Source organism: Bombyx mori, chromosome 12 (assembly GCF_030269925.1).
Source record: "Bombyx mori chromosome 12, ASM3026992v2".
In the NCBI taxonomy this organism is placed as follows: Eukaryota; Metazoa; Arthropoda; class Insecta; order Lepidoptera; family Bombycidae; genus Bombyx; species Bombyx mori.
Window position 1 is genome coordinate 1271059 of NC_085118.1, and position 15001 is coordinate 1286059.

At 33.7% G+C, this 15001-nt stretch overlaps 2 protein-coding genes across 2 annotated transcripts in view; both read right to left on the reverse strand.

Moving 5' to 3' along the window:
* LOC101742798 (protein mothers against dpp) lies at positions 1 to 14635 on the reverse strand. Its single transcript, XM_004929350.5, has 3 exons — positions 13291 to 14635; positions 9876 to 10037; positions 1 to 8872 (listed from the first exon to the last, which is right to left on the reverse strand). Exons 1-3 carry the CDS (start codon positions 13396 to 13398, stop codon positions 7874 to 7876), a joined length of 1269 nt encoding a protein of 422 aa, XP_004929407.1. The 5' UTR covers positions 13399 to 14635; the 3' UTR covers positions 1 to 7873.
* Positions 14604 to 15001, reverse strand: part of LOC119629229 (pneumococcal serine-rich repeat protein-like) — an 18352-nt gene continuing 17954 nt past the window's right edge. The window contains exon 4 of the mRNA XM_038014389.2: positions 14604 to 14848. Coding sequence (XP_037870317.2) covers positions 14691 to 14848 — 158 coding nt within the window. The 3' untranslated portion in view covers positions 14604 to 14690. The remainder of the gene's footprint in view (positions 14849 to 15001) is intronic.

The window sequence follows — 15001 nt, forward strand, 5'->3', positions numbered from 1 at the left end:
TTTTCTTACTTACATATATATTTTTTTACAAAATTTTGTTACATTCCGTTTCATCTTTAGAAAGTTACGTAAAAATTTCGACATTCCCTTCATTACGTACGTAATTTTGTAAATATACATTCATAATTCTTCTAATCAATATACATTTATGGGCATTCACAAACATTAAGGCATATGTATTTGTTTTAATTATAATCAAAATACTCAAAATCACTAGTATTTACATTTTCATTTATATAGACGTATCATAAATTATGAAAGGAAATTTAATTTTATTAGAAATGCAATAAAATTTATTAAGTTTTTATTTATTTATTTATTTTATAAAATCTTAAAAACAATAAGGCCGTTGTCGATGACTCGATTAATACTTTCAAAGAGAAAAGGCACAGGATTAAAAAATATAGCACGCTATTTCAGTTGTCATTATTTTTTGGATGTTTCAATTAATGGCAACATTAGAATTTTGAACTAAAACGTTATATTGCGATTGCGTATTCACGTCTAAATGTCTAAATGAAGTCAAATATCGATATCAATTGAATATGCAATTTCGAAAAGGGCACATGTCGCATATTTTGTCAAATACGTTTTTTCATATACATGTAGTTTTGAGGCTTACCTACACCCATTCTATAATAATTCCAGTAATTTTCAATTGCTAATTAACACTAAAATATATCTCAAATGTTAATATTTTAAATATTACACTGCTTTAGGAAATGATCAGGTTTTTTTCATTTCCTGAACATTTTACATTGTCAGAGATGTGCCCTTTTCGAAATTGCATATTCAATTATTCACGATTAAAAAAATATCATTGAAGTTTAAATGATTTTTGTTTAATGTTCTTGACCACAATTTTGTCGTTAACTTTTTGAACGAAAACTAGCTATTTTTGTTTATATACTCAAGAGCCTTACATAATATAAAAAAATATATATTTTTTGCGTTTTTGGTTGAAATCGTCTTTAATGTAATTGTATTTTTGAAAAGTAATATCATGAAAGTGAACTGCATTAAACAGACGCTTTTTCAAAAATATTATATATTATATTCTGATAAGACTTAATACATTAATGAAACATCTTTCGCGATTGCAAAATTATCAAGTGTAATATGCATTATATTTCGCAGTAAAAATGTATTTATTTATAAGAATAAATCGAATTATATTTTTCACAATGAACGTAAATATAGTTTTTGTTTTTAATGTATTTGTTTTTTAAATCTTAGATACGACGAGTATCCAAGAATATTATTGCATACGATTTTTTTTTTTAAATCTGCTTGTAAATGTGTGCACTTTAGAAACATACGAAAAATACTAAACTGTATTTTTTTTCCTTCCTAAATAGGTATTAAAAGACAATCCCTAATATCATATACAATCCAGACAGCTTGTAAATCCAATAGCTGTCTTATACAAAACACATACGAGTCGATTTGCTTTGACTGTAATTATCCTCAAAAGCTCATATGCCCAGCGATTTATCGTCTTCTCGCATTAAAACTGTATAATCTCAAAACTTACTAATTTTACAGGAGAGTGTTTTAAAGGTTTAACATTTTTAATATTAATCATCTTTGTAACATTTATTTTTTATTTTTTACCAGTTACATTATCTGTCTTTTAAAGTAAGATAAAATGATGTATGTATTAATTTTGTCAATATTAGTCAAAAAATAGAAACTAAAAAAAAAAACAAAAACTAAACTACGCTCTTTTGACAGTATTTACGAGAAAAATACTGGTGATACCAAATGTTTACACGCATATTAACTCAATTTCGAATATTTTTTTGAAATTGTACTTTTAATGCGAAAAGGCGATATTTCAAATTTGGGGACCAGAGTGTTCCTTCCGTTTACGATATCGAATTTATTTATAGATTACAATTATTATTTTATTTTATTATTATATTATTATATTTATAGATTTCCTTTGCGGTTTTTTGCGGGTACCTCTATTTCAAGCTGACCATTCGGAGAGGTTAATCTACACCGCCGAAATCCAAGACCGAGAGAAAGACCCAGAAAACTTTAAATACACAACATTTTTCTTAGGATCGAAAAGAAATTCTCATAGTAGTTTTGAAAAATGTACACGTACTAAAGGGGCCATTCTTCGTCAAACGCGGTGGGTTGACAGCGGCTTTAGCGTTGTCACGATCGACTTCGTTAGACCATCGCCCGAATACAGGGTACTTAGTGAGTTTTTTAACGTTCTCGATAGCGTAAAAGTTAGCTCATATTTGTATGGAGTGGGATAGTTTGCGTATGTTTGCCGCTAGGGGCGCTATTCCAACAGCATACAAAATTGGGTTAACTTTTTAAATTGGGTTAAGGCTATCGAGAACTCTGTGTGCTTAGTGAGAGTTTTTTACAGCGTTCCTACGTTTGCCGTTAGGAGCGCTAAGCAATAAAACATAAAAAAAAAAACACTCTAAATAAGGTTAGGTAGTTTTAGTTATTTCTGTCGCAAAGCAGCGATGCGTTCTGTGTGCTTAATGCGAGTTTTTAACGTAAGTTAATTCAAATTTTTGTATGGAGTTGGAACGTTTGCCTGCGTTTGTCGCTAGATGGCGCTGTTCCAACTCCATACAAAGAGTTTACTTTTACGCCATCGAGAACGTTAAAAAACTCGCACTAAGCACACAGCCCTATATCCATAAATGACAATCCATGTTCAAAATCAAATATAATGTACTTCAAGTACAAAGATACGTGGTCAAGACATGAAGCCGACGAAAGAATAAACAAATCGAGTGGTGAAAGGCTATTCGGTTTAAGCGACATTTTTGCAATTTTAGAGGAGGGCGATTTAAAGTTTAAAAGTTGGAAAAAAAATCACAACTTCTTCAGTTATTTCAATGGAGTAAATTTAATTGAAGTTTAATTAAAAACAAACGAAATGTTGATGCTAATACCAAAAATAAAACGCATCTTTAATTACAAAATGTCGCATACATATTGTGCCTTTCACCCCTCGAAATGAGTCTGTTCTGTGTCCTAACTGAGGAGTCGTCGGCGTTCTTTCAATTGGGTACCCGATAAACGTGTTTTTTAAAAACAAATTATCACTAAAACAGTTGGATAGTAAAATAAATTAAATGGCCAATAAAAGCGCTTAAATTGATAGTAGGGATCGAGAACAAATGCTAGCAGGTATATGCATAACTAGCGACCCGCCCTCGCTTCGCTTAGGGGACTGTAATTTATTATTATTTATGAAAATAAGATGGCAGATTTACTTGACACTTACCGTTATATTTTGAGTAATTCACAATATATCTTTATAAATTATAGCCTATGTGTTATTCTGATGTGTAAGCTATATTATTCTAAAGTTTCATTAAAATTCATTCAGTAGTTTTTGCGTGAAACCGTAACAAACACACATCCATACATTCTTACAAACTTTCGCGTTTATATTAATAGTAGGATATTACAAATTATGTAATAGTGAGTCGATTTGTTTGTTGCGCGTTCACATCTCAACTAACCAAATATAATGAAGTTTTTCATACAAGTTTTCAAGGATACAGAAAAGGACATAACTTTTAATCTATAAGATAGTTCTAGAGGGATACCGTGTTCGACATTGCGCGCGCAAAACCGCGTGTAAGAGTTAGTAGCATATACATATGGCACATGATAAATACTGGCGCCATATTCTAAAGTAGTGCGTTCTCTGTCAGGCACGAAATCAGAAAGCTTATAAAATCCTAATTTTCTGAAATGATCTAATTTGATTCTCATAGCACATTCAAATGTGGACTTATGATATTGTGCATTAAATAACATATCAAATCTCGTTTGCAGCACTCTGGTTTCCCCCGCATCCTCAATGGCAATATTATTTTATTTATTTAAAAAAAAAAAAAACTAACACATTTCGCACTCATTACAAACATCATTAATAATGCATCAAAACGTAACGAATTTCTTCCGAGGAACTAATATTTTTTTTTTAATAGAATCTTATATTTTAACATTCTGAGATCATTTTATCAACAAAAAAAAAAAAAATTATAGTATTTGCATTTTGTCGCGATACGAATTTTGGTTTCATAAAAGCGTATTATTTGATATCGATAAGCGTTATACAGCTTAGAAAAATCGACGAAACAAGTCAGACAGTATAAACTTTGAAAGCATTATACCTACAGCTTTAGAAAAAAATCAACGAAGCAAATCTTCTACCTTCTATATATTTTATATAAAAATGAATTGCTGTTCGTTAGTCTCGCTAAAACTCGAGAACGGCTGGACCGATTTGGCTAATTTTGGTCTTGAATTACTTGTGGAAGTCCAGAGAAGGTTTAAAAGGTAGATAAATATGAAAATGCTCGGAATTAAATAAAAATAACAATTTTGTTTTTCCTTTGATGTCCCACCGTCGGACGGATTCCTTTTGTTTGTTTTTATGTTTATTTTATACAAAAGTTTAGGTCTTTTATTTATCGATTGAGGCACTACGAAGTATGCCGGGTCAGCTAGTGAGACAATAAAAACGGGAATTATTCGCAAATTCACATATCGAGGGATGAAAGACTTATTTGGTTTAAGCGACATTTATCATTTATATAATAACATTAGCGACCCGCCCGCCCTCGCTTCGCTTCGGAAACTGTAATTTATTATTGATTTCTCCACTATTTAATGAATGCTAATATACATATAAACCTTCCTCTTCAATCACTCTATCTATTAAAAAAAAAACGCATCAAAATCCGTTGCGTAGTTTTAAAGATTTAAGCATACATAGGGACAGAGAAAGCGACTTTGTTTTATACTCTGTAGTGATTATTTATTGTAATTAAAGGTGGGTTTTATTTGCTATGAGTATCTGATTTGATTTGATTTGAGGCTTGTGGAGAGTATTAAGCGGTAGGCAGCGGATTGGCTTTGCCCCTGGTATTGCTGAAGCGACGGTAACCACTTACTATCAGGTGGGCCGTGTTCGTCTGCTTACAAAGGCAATAAAAAACAAAAAAGAAAACTCCACTCGAATAGTTGAAGTTTTTTTTGTTATGATATTTTTTCTAAAATTTTGAACTTAAATGGCTCTCCGGTAAACTTGCAAAAATGTTGCTTGAACCAAATATCCTTTCACGTCTCGATATATTCTTGCGCGATGTCCGCGATTTAAGGTAGATAGATATATTTGTTTTAATTAGGTGTGAAGAATATTCGTTTTCCGGTGGTTGGGCTAGGTCCGGTGGTTCTAGTGAGTTACACTAGCAGGTACCTCCACCTTGCCTATTACCACTTCGAAGTACGGGCCTCCCGTTATATAGGTACTATACAGACTTAAATCACAAGTCTGACAGTATCAACCTAGTATCATTCACATATATCTATGGGCTTTGTTAACCATTTAACCAAAAAATTAAATCGAGGTGACAGACACCTGTATATATTTTATAATACCTAACTTTTACGGTTTAATCGTTTTATTATTATTTTTTTGGTGTCCCCAATAGCTCTACTATGAGGTGTTTCAGGATTATCCATTCTTTTCGGGACACCCTGTATATCAAATTTAATGTAACGTGCACGCAAACCTTTGGTTATTTTTACATGTTTTATCATCGATTTCAGCCAACGAGATCCGAAAATACGAAAACTGTATACAGAGACGTATCTAAGTGTCTTACTTTAACGTCTATATAGAGACGTATCGATATTACTTTGTTTCGATATCAACAAAACCCATTTGTTTCATAATGCCGTGTGTCCCTTCAAACAAAAAAAAAAACTAAATATCAATATGTTTTTTGATGGCACTTCGTTTTCCAGACAACGAATAAATTATTCATTTTCAATTATGTGGTGTTAAATCGGCAAATAATAAGAGAAAATTCCCAAAAAAAATTTCAGTACAACTTTTTAGTTAAACATTTTTGAATAAAATACATTAGACAATTAATTTTAATGTTATTTGGTAAAATTCGTTCATTTCTCATAAATTATCATTAACCTCATGAGTTCTAGGGCTCTTTTAAATTTATTTAGCGTATTAATGTTATTGCGTTATTAATTTCCACGTCTCAGCTGCTCAGCGACGTGCGCTTGCGTCGAACGTTCATTAGGAAATGAGTTTATGACGCCATTCCACCACAGACTATCCCGAACTGGACGTCACTAACTCTGTGTCTATTTTTTTCTTATTTTTTTTCATGCAAATGGATATACATGTAATTAATAACCTCAAAACCAAATGTTAGTAAAAAAATTATTAATGCTACGCTTCCAGAACTAAATTAAAAACCTATATTTATTCTTATAACTATCATAAACGTTCCTCTCTATAATAATAACTATTTAATATCATTACTTAACTACGCACGTTATCTGTGGGAATTTGCAGGTCAATTATTTTCAAATAAAAAATATAATATGTATATATAAAACAAAACACGACATTTCGCCGACGTTCTCAAATAATGGCACATGTTAAAAAAAAAGATAGTTTGAGCAATTAGCGATTAGTGCACACCGGCTATGTTTTCCAGCTACAGTTTTGATATTAGACTTCAAATTTGGACCGTTTATTTTGAAAGTGGTGTAAGTCACTAAGTAAGGGCGGGGTAGCCGTTGTAACTATACTGAGAGACCTTAGAACTTATATCTCGAGGTGGTTGGCGCATTTACGTTATAGATGTCTATGGGCTCCAGTAACCACTTAACATCAGGTGGGCTGTGAGCTCGTCCATCCATCTAAGCAATAAAATAAAAAAAAGGCCAATTTTTGAGAAAAATGAGCTATCACGTAATTCATGCTTAATTTAATGTAATTTTTTTTAAATAACTAGACCGTGTTTAATTTCTCAAAAAAATCCCATGTTTTGTACAACTTAAAATCGGTCGGTAAATAAAATTGCATAATCATCGATTATGAAAGTGATGTAAGTCCAATTGACAGAGGTAGGTGGCATAGCCAGACCTCATATGATTTGCCTGTATTTTTAAATCAACAAATATAGTAACCTTTAATTTTCTCGAAACAAAAGAAAATGGACTTACACCACTTTCAAAATAAACGTTCCATTTATGTCTTTTAAGGTAAACTTTCAAAACTAGCGGCATTGTTGCTTAGCCGCCGCTGCAGAGATCAACCAACTGGTTTGTATGAAACTTAATGAAAGTGAAAACATCGCCCGCGATCGTTCACAAACTATTTCATACAAATGAGCATCGTCCGCAGTCAATCGCAGGTTCGCAAAACCTTAGTATTTATTAGTGCAACTATTGAATTCAACCAGCAAATTGCTATTCCGATATAAAGTTTCAGTTTTATACTCTATTCTTATGACAAAAATACACATGCAAAGATTAAATATATAAAAAGAATAGACTATAAGAGAGTGAGTTTTTAATTATTACTTTTATACTACATCCCTATGCAAAATTCCCACAAAAGCACTTGTTATACATAATATATATATGTATATACAAAATAATATCTTTTCTACCTTGTCATAACTTTCACGAGTATAATTAAATCCTTAATTATGTCTTTATTGTAATCGTAACAAACGATCACACTACCTTACCTCTTTAAAAAGTTGGACACTTAATTTGAGCTGCATTAGACGCCATTTTGGCTTCGATACAACAGCAAACATAATAATAAAATACAAGTTATATAAAAAAAAAAAAAACGAATTAATCAAAACTCATCTAAATTTTGTAAAAATAATAACATATTAAAATAATAATAATAATAATAAAATACCAACGTAAGTTTATCAAAGTCACGATCGTATCAAAGAAACCGTTAAAACTTAAAATAATCAAATGCAAATTAAAAAAAAAATCAAAATGAGATTTTAGTATCTATTCAGGATCACGGTGGGTGGGGAGGCTAGGAGACGGAGGATATGGCGTTGTGCGGGGAGCCCATCTGCGTCAGCACCTTGTCGAGCCACTGCAGGGGCCCGTGCAGGTGGATCTCGATCCAGCACGGCGTCGACGTCACGTCCTGCCGGTGGTACTCCGCCCCCCAGCCCTTCACGAACGACATCCGGATAGTGCACATCTTGGTCAGCTCGTAAACCGCCTCGAAGCCGTGGTTCACGCTCTGGGACAGCAGCTGCGCGAACTCCCGGTTATTGAAGATCTTCAGCGAGCAGCCGGGCGGGATCTTGCACACGGTCGACGGATGGAAGCCGTGATGGTGATTGCAGTTACGGCTCTGCACGAATATCGCAGCGTCAGACAGACATTCCGCGTACACTTCCCCCCCTACGTAATACAAATGCACTCCCTTCCCTATGTGACGCCTTGTGTTTTCTATAGTGGAGTTTCTATTAACGTTACTGAGTTGCCCAAGGCAGAACCTATCGCTGTTGTTCGAAGGATCAGTAAAGCCGTCGACGACAACAGAATGGGAGTTACAGTGGAACACTTCACCCACCCTACAGTTTAGTTCGTAGTATGCGACTGAAGCCCAATATAGGGGCTCTTGATAGGAAACTGGGGCCACCTCGCCAGGAGGTTCAGAGTCTTCAGAAGGCGGCGAGTACGCTGGAGGCGGGGTGTCTGGTAATTCAGAGCTGGCTGAAGGCGGAAAACCTGAACCAGAGTAAGAGACATTGTGGGGCATAGAAGGTTCGGCGGTTCTTTGGAATGGCAATAGAGAATGGCCGGGAGCGAACTCTGAATGCCGTGGCACTAAGACAGGTGGGAGTACGGGGCTCTCGACACGCTTATAGTGATAGGGATTTATGCAAACTTCTTTTTGTTTGGCGCTAAATGGAAACTGGCAAATCTCTAGAGGTTTGAGTTCATGGTGGCTCTGAAGGTCCGGCCATCTCCAAACTCGACAGTATATCACGTGCGGCAAGCCTTTGCGATGAGAAACCTGAAAAATAAGGGGTGATGCTTTTAAAATTTGTTTTGAAATTTGAATGTTGTTTGCTACATTTTTGTTTTATAAATAAATTACCACCCCCAAAACCTATGTTAATATGCATAAATTTAAAACAAATAACATTTTTACAGCAAATTGAACATAAATTTAATTGATAACTTTAATATTGGTTACTCTTGGCAGGTAATTTGGTCAATTATATTGAATAATTATAACTACTTTTTGAGTTTAATCTCCCAGTTTTTTTTTTGCTGTTATTATATCACTTCCGATGGTTCAAATACTTTACCATATCATGCCAATCATAACGATAATTATAATTAATATGTCTTATGACTCACAAGAATGACTGGAATACAAACATTGCAGTTAATCACCCGTCTTGAATTTTGGTGATAATAACATTCAAATATTTAGTGATATAAATAGATTAATATAAGTCCAAATAATAAAATCATCTTAATTACATAAATCACTGGTATTTTATCGAAGTATTAAGTATTTAATTCTGTTTCATAATGGCATCAACGAGTGGAATATTTTTCTACTCTTTACACTGGTAAAGAGTAGGAACTCAAACAACACAATCACTCTTAATTGCATACTTTGTACACACTTTGAATACTTCTGTACATACCTCACATTGGAAGGTGCTTAGATTAAAAACAGGTATTTCATAATAGAGAAACTATAGCTGGACAATCAAATGATTTTAATATTTTTTTACTGCTTTTAGGTGAATGAGCTAACGGTTCAATTATCGTGGTATTAGTGGTAACCAGAGCTCACAGACATCAATAACGTAAATACTGCCAAATATCTTGAGACTTGAGTTCTAAGGTCTCGCTTTTTACAGTACATCGGCTGCCCCACCCTTCAAGCCCAAACAGATTACTGCTTCACGGCAGAGATAGGCTGGGTGGTATCTACCGGTGCGGGTCACAAGACACCCTACCACCTCTTGTTAGGTTGAAGTACAGAATGGCGATAATACCTGTAATCTTCCATCTAATGAACGGGGTATTGTGACACACTTCGATGGTGTCCCAGGACACGAGAGAGCCCTCTCCAACTCCTCGACAGCACCTTTCCGCTTCTTGAGCTTTTTGACTAAACTATCTACTGCTTTCTCAGCCCATTTTTCTTCTTCATCGCCCTGTGAATCAAATAATAGAATTTTTTTTTGCTACATAGAGTTTGTATTTAGTTATTTTATATACAACATAGCTGTGAAATGTACAATAATGTATACATTGATTAGATCTTTTTTTTTTTTTTTTTTATTGCTTAGATGGGTGGACGAACTCACAGCGCACCTGGTGTTAAGTGGTTACTGGAGCCCATAGACATCCACAACGTAAATGCGCCACCCACCTTGAGATACAAGTTCTAAGGTCTCAAGTATAGTTACAACGGCTGCCCCACCCTTCAAACCGAAACGCATTACTGCTTCACGGCAGAAATAGGCAGGGTGGTGGTACACACCCGCGCGGACTCACAAGAGGTCCTACCACCAAACCTCTCTCCCACAACCAGATCTCTCTCCAGTGCACCAAATGTGGAGATTATTTGTGTCAGTCGTCTGTTTTGTATATATTTATTATCATAATTACTGCTACTTTATTCTTGTTACTTGTATACTGTAAGAAGATAATTGCAACCTTTAGAGGGATCAAAACTGGGAAAAATTAAAATTGAGCTACGAAAATTGCCCAGAACATTAACAGACAGAATGTTATTGTATGGCACTTGTGTATATACTATAACTATACATACAAACTTATCTTGAAAATGTCATTAGTCTGATTCAGGAATTTCTCAAATATTTTCTATTCAATGTTAACTATTGCTACAAACATTTTATCGATTGTCTATATCACTCAGTTAAATTCCAAGTTGATCCTCACTTTGATAGAACATAACATACATACTAGATAAGACTAATATCCAGTCAAAATAGACCAATGGTCGGTACCATAAGCATGCTTGATATCCCATCCTATCTATACTAATATTATAAAGAGGAAAGATTTTTTTGTTTGTTTGTTTCGAATAGGCTCCGAAACTACTGGACCGATTTGAAAAATTCTTTTTCCATTAGAAGCCGACATTGTCCCTGATGAACATAGGCTACTTTTTTTTTTTTTTTTTGGTTTCATATGTGTTTTAATGTTTCCGAAGTGAAGCGAGGGCGGGTCGCTAGTGTGTTATAAAAGGCAACCAAGGGATTCACTGGAAAATGAGCTCCAGTGTTTTGAGAAGATCACACTGGTGTACTGCAGTTGTCAATCAGGTTAGTAAGTAATTTGATGTATATTAGGGTATATCATAGCCCATAAAGGGTATGCATGACCATCCCACTTATTTCTGATTCGCAGACAGCTTTTTTAAAACTACTAAAACATTATCAATTCTTCTATCATTTGGGGACACAATGGCAACCACTAATATAGACTTTGTTCGTCATTTAAATAAAAAAATAAGTTCCATTAGACTACATCTCACCAATTAGACAATAGAATATTTTTATTGAAATTGTACTGCTACTTAATTTTTTATATTGACAATAACCTAAGTTATTGTTAGATATATCATTATCTCATAACGTTTCTTATGATTCATTGTTTTTCTTAGTATTATATATTTTTTTGTGAATCATTGTTAAAAAAGAATTTTTTTAGTGTGATATCAATGATCCTACTATATTACGATCAATTTTATGTTCAAGCAAGTACACAGCAAGCATAGTTGCACCCAGTAAACAGAAAATATCAGGAGTCCTCAATCTTTCTTAAGCTGTATGTGACGTTACGCATGTCTATCATTAATGGTAACCACTCAACATCAGTTGCATGCTTATTTGTCTTTGAAAGCAACAATAGCCAGTATTCAGTAAAATTCAGTTGTTTATTCGAACTTCAGGCTATTGCTGTAGAAATGTGATATTCATTCCTATCATTTATTGATTCATAGCACTAGACTGGTGCTCATGAGAAGTACATGGAAAAACGTGGCACATATTGGGAATGAAACATAAAGATTTAATCTTGCTTATTTTAAGAATGCCTGTGAAAATGACCCAGTTATTTACAGTACAGAAATTGTAGATTGCAGAATTAATTTTGACACTTCTAACTTTGCTGATAGGCACTAACAGATTCTTTTTTCTTATTATTGTATAAAGGTTTTCACAACTTTGAAAGTAAAATGCATTACTGTTTTACAACTGAAAGACATGGAACAATATATTTAAAATACTCGACCTCATTATCCAAATTTATAATATTTACCTTTATTTTTCCTTAATAAATTAATGCATTATTGTGAATGAGGTTTGTAGACACATGTTGAGTATGATATTGAATCTGATGTTCTATGCTATTTACATTTGAAAAAATATCCTATCTTTACTTTTTGGCACCTCTTCATCAATAAGATTTCAGAAGATTCTGGAGGTATGCAGTCAGTCTAGCTTACACCTCATTTAACTGTCATTAGTATATCAATTTACATATACTAATAGTAATGTCTATTCACTTTTAGTTACTTTATTAATACATTTGTTTCCCACAATTTTATCTGACCCGTCAGACTATAGCTTATAGATAATAATTGAAATCCTTGACGAAATGGATTTTAATACAACAAATACTTAATATTTTAGTGGATATCTCAAACAGAAGGAAGCAAAGAGAATATTGCAGTACTGATATGTTACATACACACAATCCCTACTTAGTTACTCTATCACTACTAAGAATCCTCATCACACTTGCTAATCGAAGGTCCCCTATTGCCATTGGGTTGATATCACAAAAATACCTACAGAGATGCTAATCAGATCATTAGGTCGATGGTAGGCACTAATAAGCATTAGTCAAACCCTTAGGCATATGTTTTATAGTGAAGTTGACAAAACATCTCATCTGTTTAGGTAATAAAATAAAAAAATAATAAAAAATAAAAATAAAAACAAAAAAAAAGCCTATTTCCTTATCCTTAACTTTCATTTGAAATGTGGTATTTATTTGTTAGTGTTTAGTTAGTTATTAATGCTTTTTGTCTAAATGTTAGTACGAGTTAATTTTTGTTATTGGATATGGACCCCTCCTCCGGTGAAGGCCTCCTCCAGTCCTTTCCACTGATCTCTGTCCTTGCCGATCGTTTGCCAGTTTAGTTATAAACACCGAATACAAACTAAATGCTAAATTTAAATACTGTTTCTCGTCTCATTGAAATAAAGACATTGTAATTGTACTAACAGAAGATATGAGAAGTACATTCATTTCTGTTAGTAAGTTGTCGCTTTTTAGACATTTATGCTTAGTCAAAATAATACCATATCAATACCAATAGTCCTAACTTCAATGTGAGATATAGGTTTTATAATTATTAAAAAATTTGATTACCTGTTTCCAGCCAAGTAGTTTTTTGACAGCGGGACTGGTAAATGAGAATAGGCTGTTAAGGCTAGACATAGGCCCGCTACTTGAAGACTCGCCATCGTCAGTGTCCATCCCTACGTCCTGTTATGAGTCACCGGCCAAAGGCACACGCGTCCCCACAGTCACCGCGGCAACCGACACACCATCGATCAGCAATTCGGTATTCCCCACGGTGTCCCGGGCTAATTACGAACTCCACAAGATTGGCGTGACAATTGCCAAGCGTCCGGCCCACTATGATTTACGGCCTCCAATTTCAATCACTTGTTTACACATTCATCAAGAACGCGGTTTTTTTTTTAATTCAATGACTGTCCAACAGAAGTTCCTTAGATAACAAAATTTATTCAAGATTATAAAAAATAAAACGCTTAAAACGCAACAACTAGAATGCCAGTTAATTAACCAGTTCCTTTTTTGACGTTACTGTTAATGTTGCCATCAATATTCTGTCGGAATAGCAACATACTCTATGTCACTAATAACTAGAATTAAACTATATAAACTAATTTTAGCGATAGATCGAATTCGAGTGACAGAATAATCGAATCACTGACACATAATTGTAGACACCGGAGGCCGTGGCACAGAACACTATTACTTCTGAGGCAGTGGCATCTTTTTATCCCCAGTATTGTTTATAATTATCTAATCACAACTATTAAAATAATCTGTGTATCTAATAACCATACATAATACACTTATTATTTCTAATAACCACCTTCTTCATCGTATACTGAATGTTTTATAATTTACTGAGGCAAATAAAACAGATTTCCGAATATGGATTTTCGTGACTCGCCTAAAGTTAAATAAGTTGTAAACTAAATGAATAGAGACAAATTTCAAATGAAAAAACTTTTTTTTTTTTTTCAAATAATAATTTGCGCAGCCTCGTGATTATTTAAAAAATATATATTTTGGTATTAAATGCGAGTGAGTATGTATGTGTGCAAGTTGTACGTGAAGATCTGAAAAGTATTTCCTAAGAAAATTGGTGCTAGCATGCGGGATTTGACCTAAGGTCTATACCCTAGCTCCTAGTTCCTAGCTCCTAGCTACGGATAGCCGTAGTGGTTGGTATGATTGTACCGGGCATCTTATCCATTAGACCACAAGGACTAGCGTAAGACGTATTGGATCTTCTTTCTTTAAAAAGGTTATATCGATACACATCACATCTTGGCATTGTAAAAAGTACGCTTATCATTTAGTTACAAGCTTTTATAATAGTAGTACTTAAATTAGGGTACGGGTGAATATAGAATTGATAATAGTTTTATTTGTATTACTGTATTATTTATGTAACTAGTATGGATTATAGATGGATAAGAATGACTTAATTAGGAGGTATATCTATGGATTCATCGTCTAGGTTTCAAAGCACTTCCATCCAAGCTAATGAAGACTGGCTTGCTATTCAGGTCACACGAACAGTAGCAGCGTCCATACTTGGATCCGTCTTCGACGATCAGAGTCTTCAATGTTATTTCGTTTTCAACGGCCATATGCATTGCCGGAGCTGATAATCAGTAAAACGTGATTAGTACATAACAGAGTAGAGGTTACTTTATTTACAATGCTTAAAAATATTTAACGAGGTTATGATTTTATTTTATATTTATATTTTAATAAGTATTAATCACATGTTTAATTTAATATGATAATAATATGT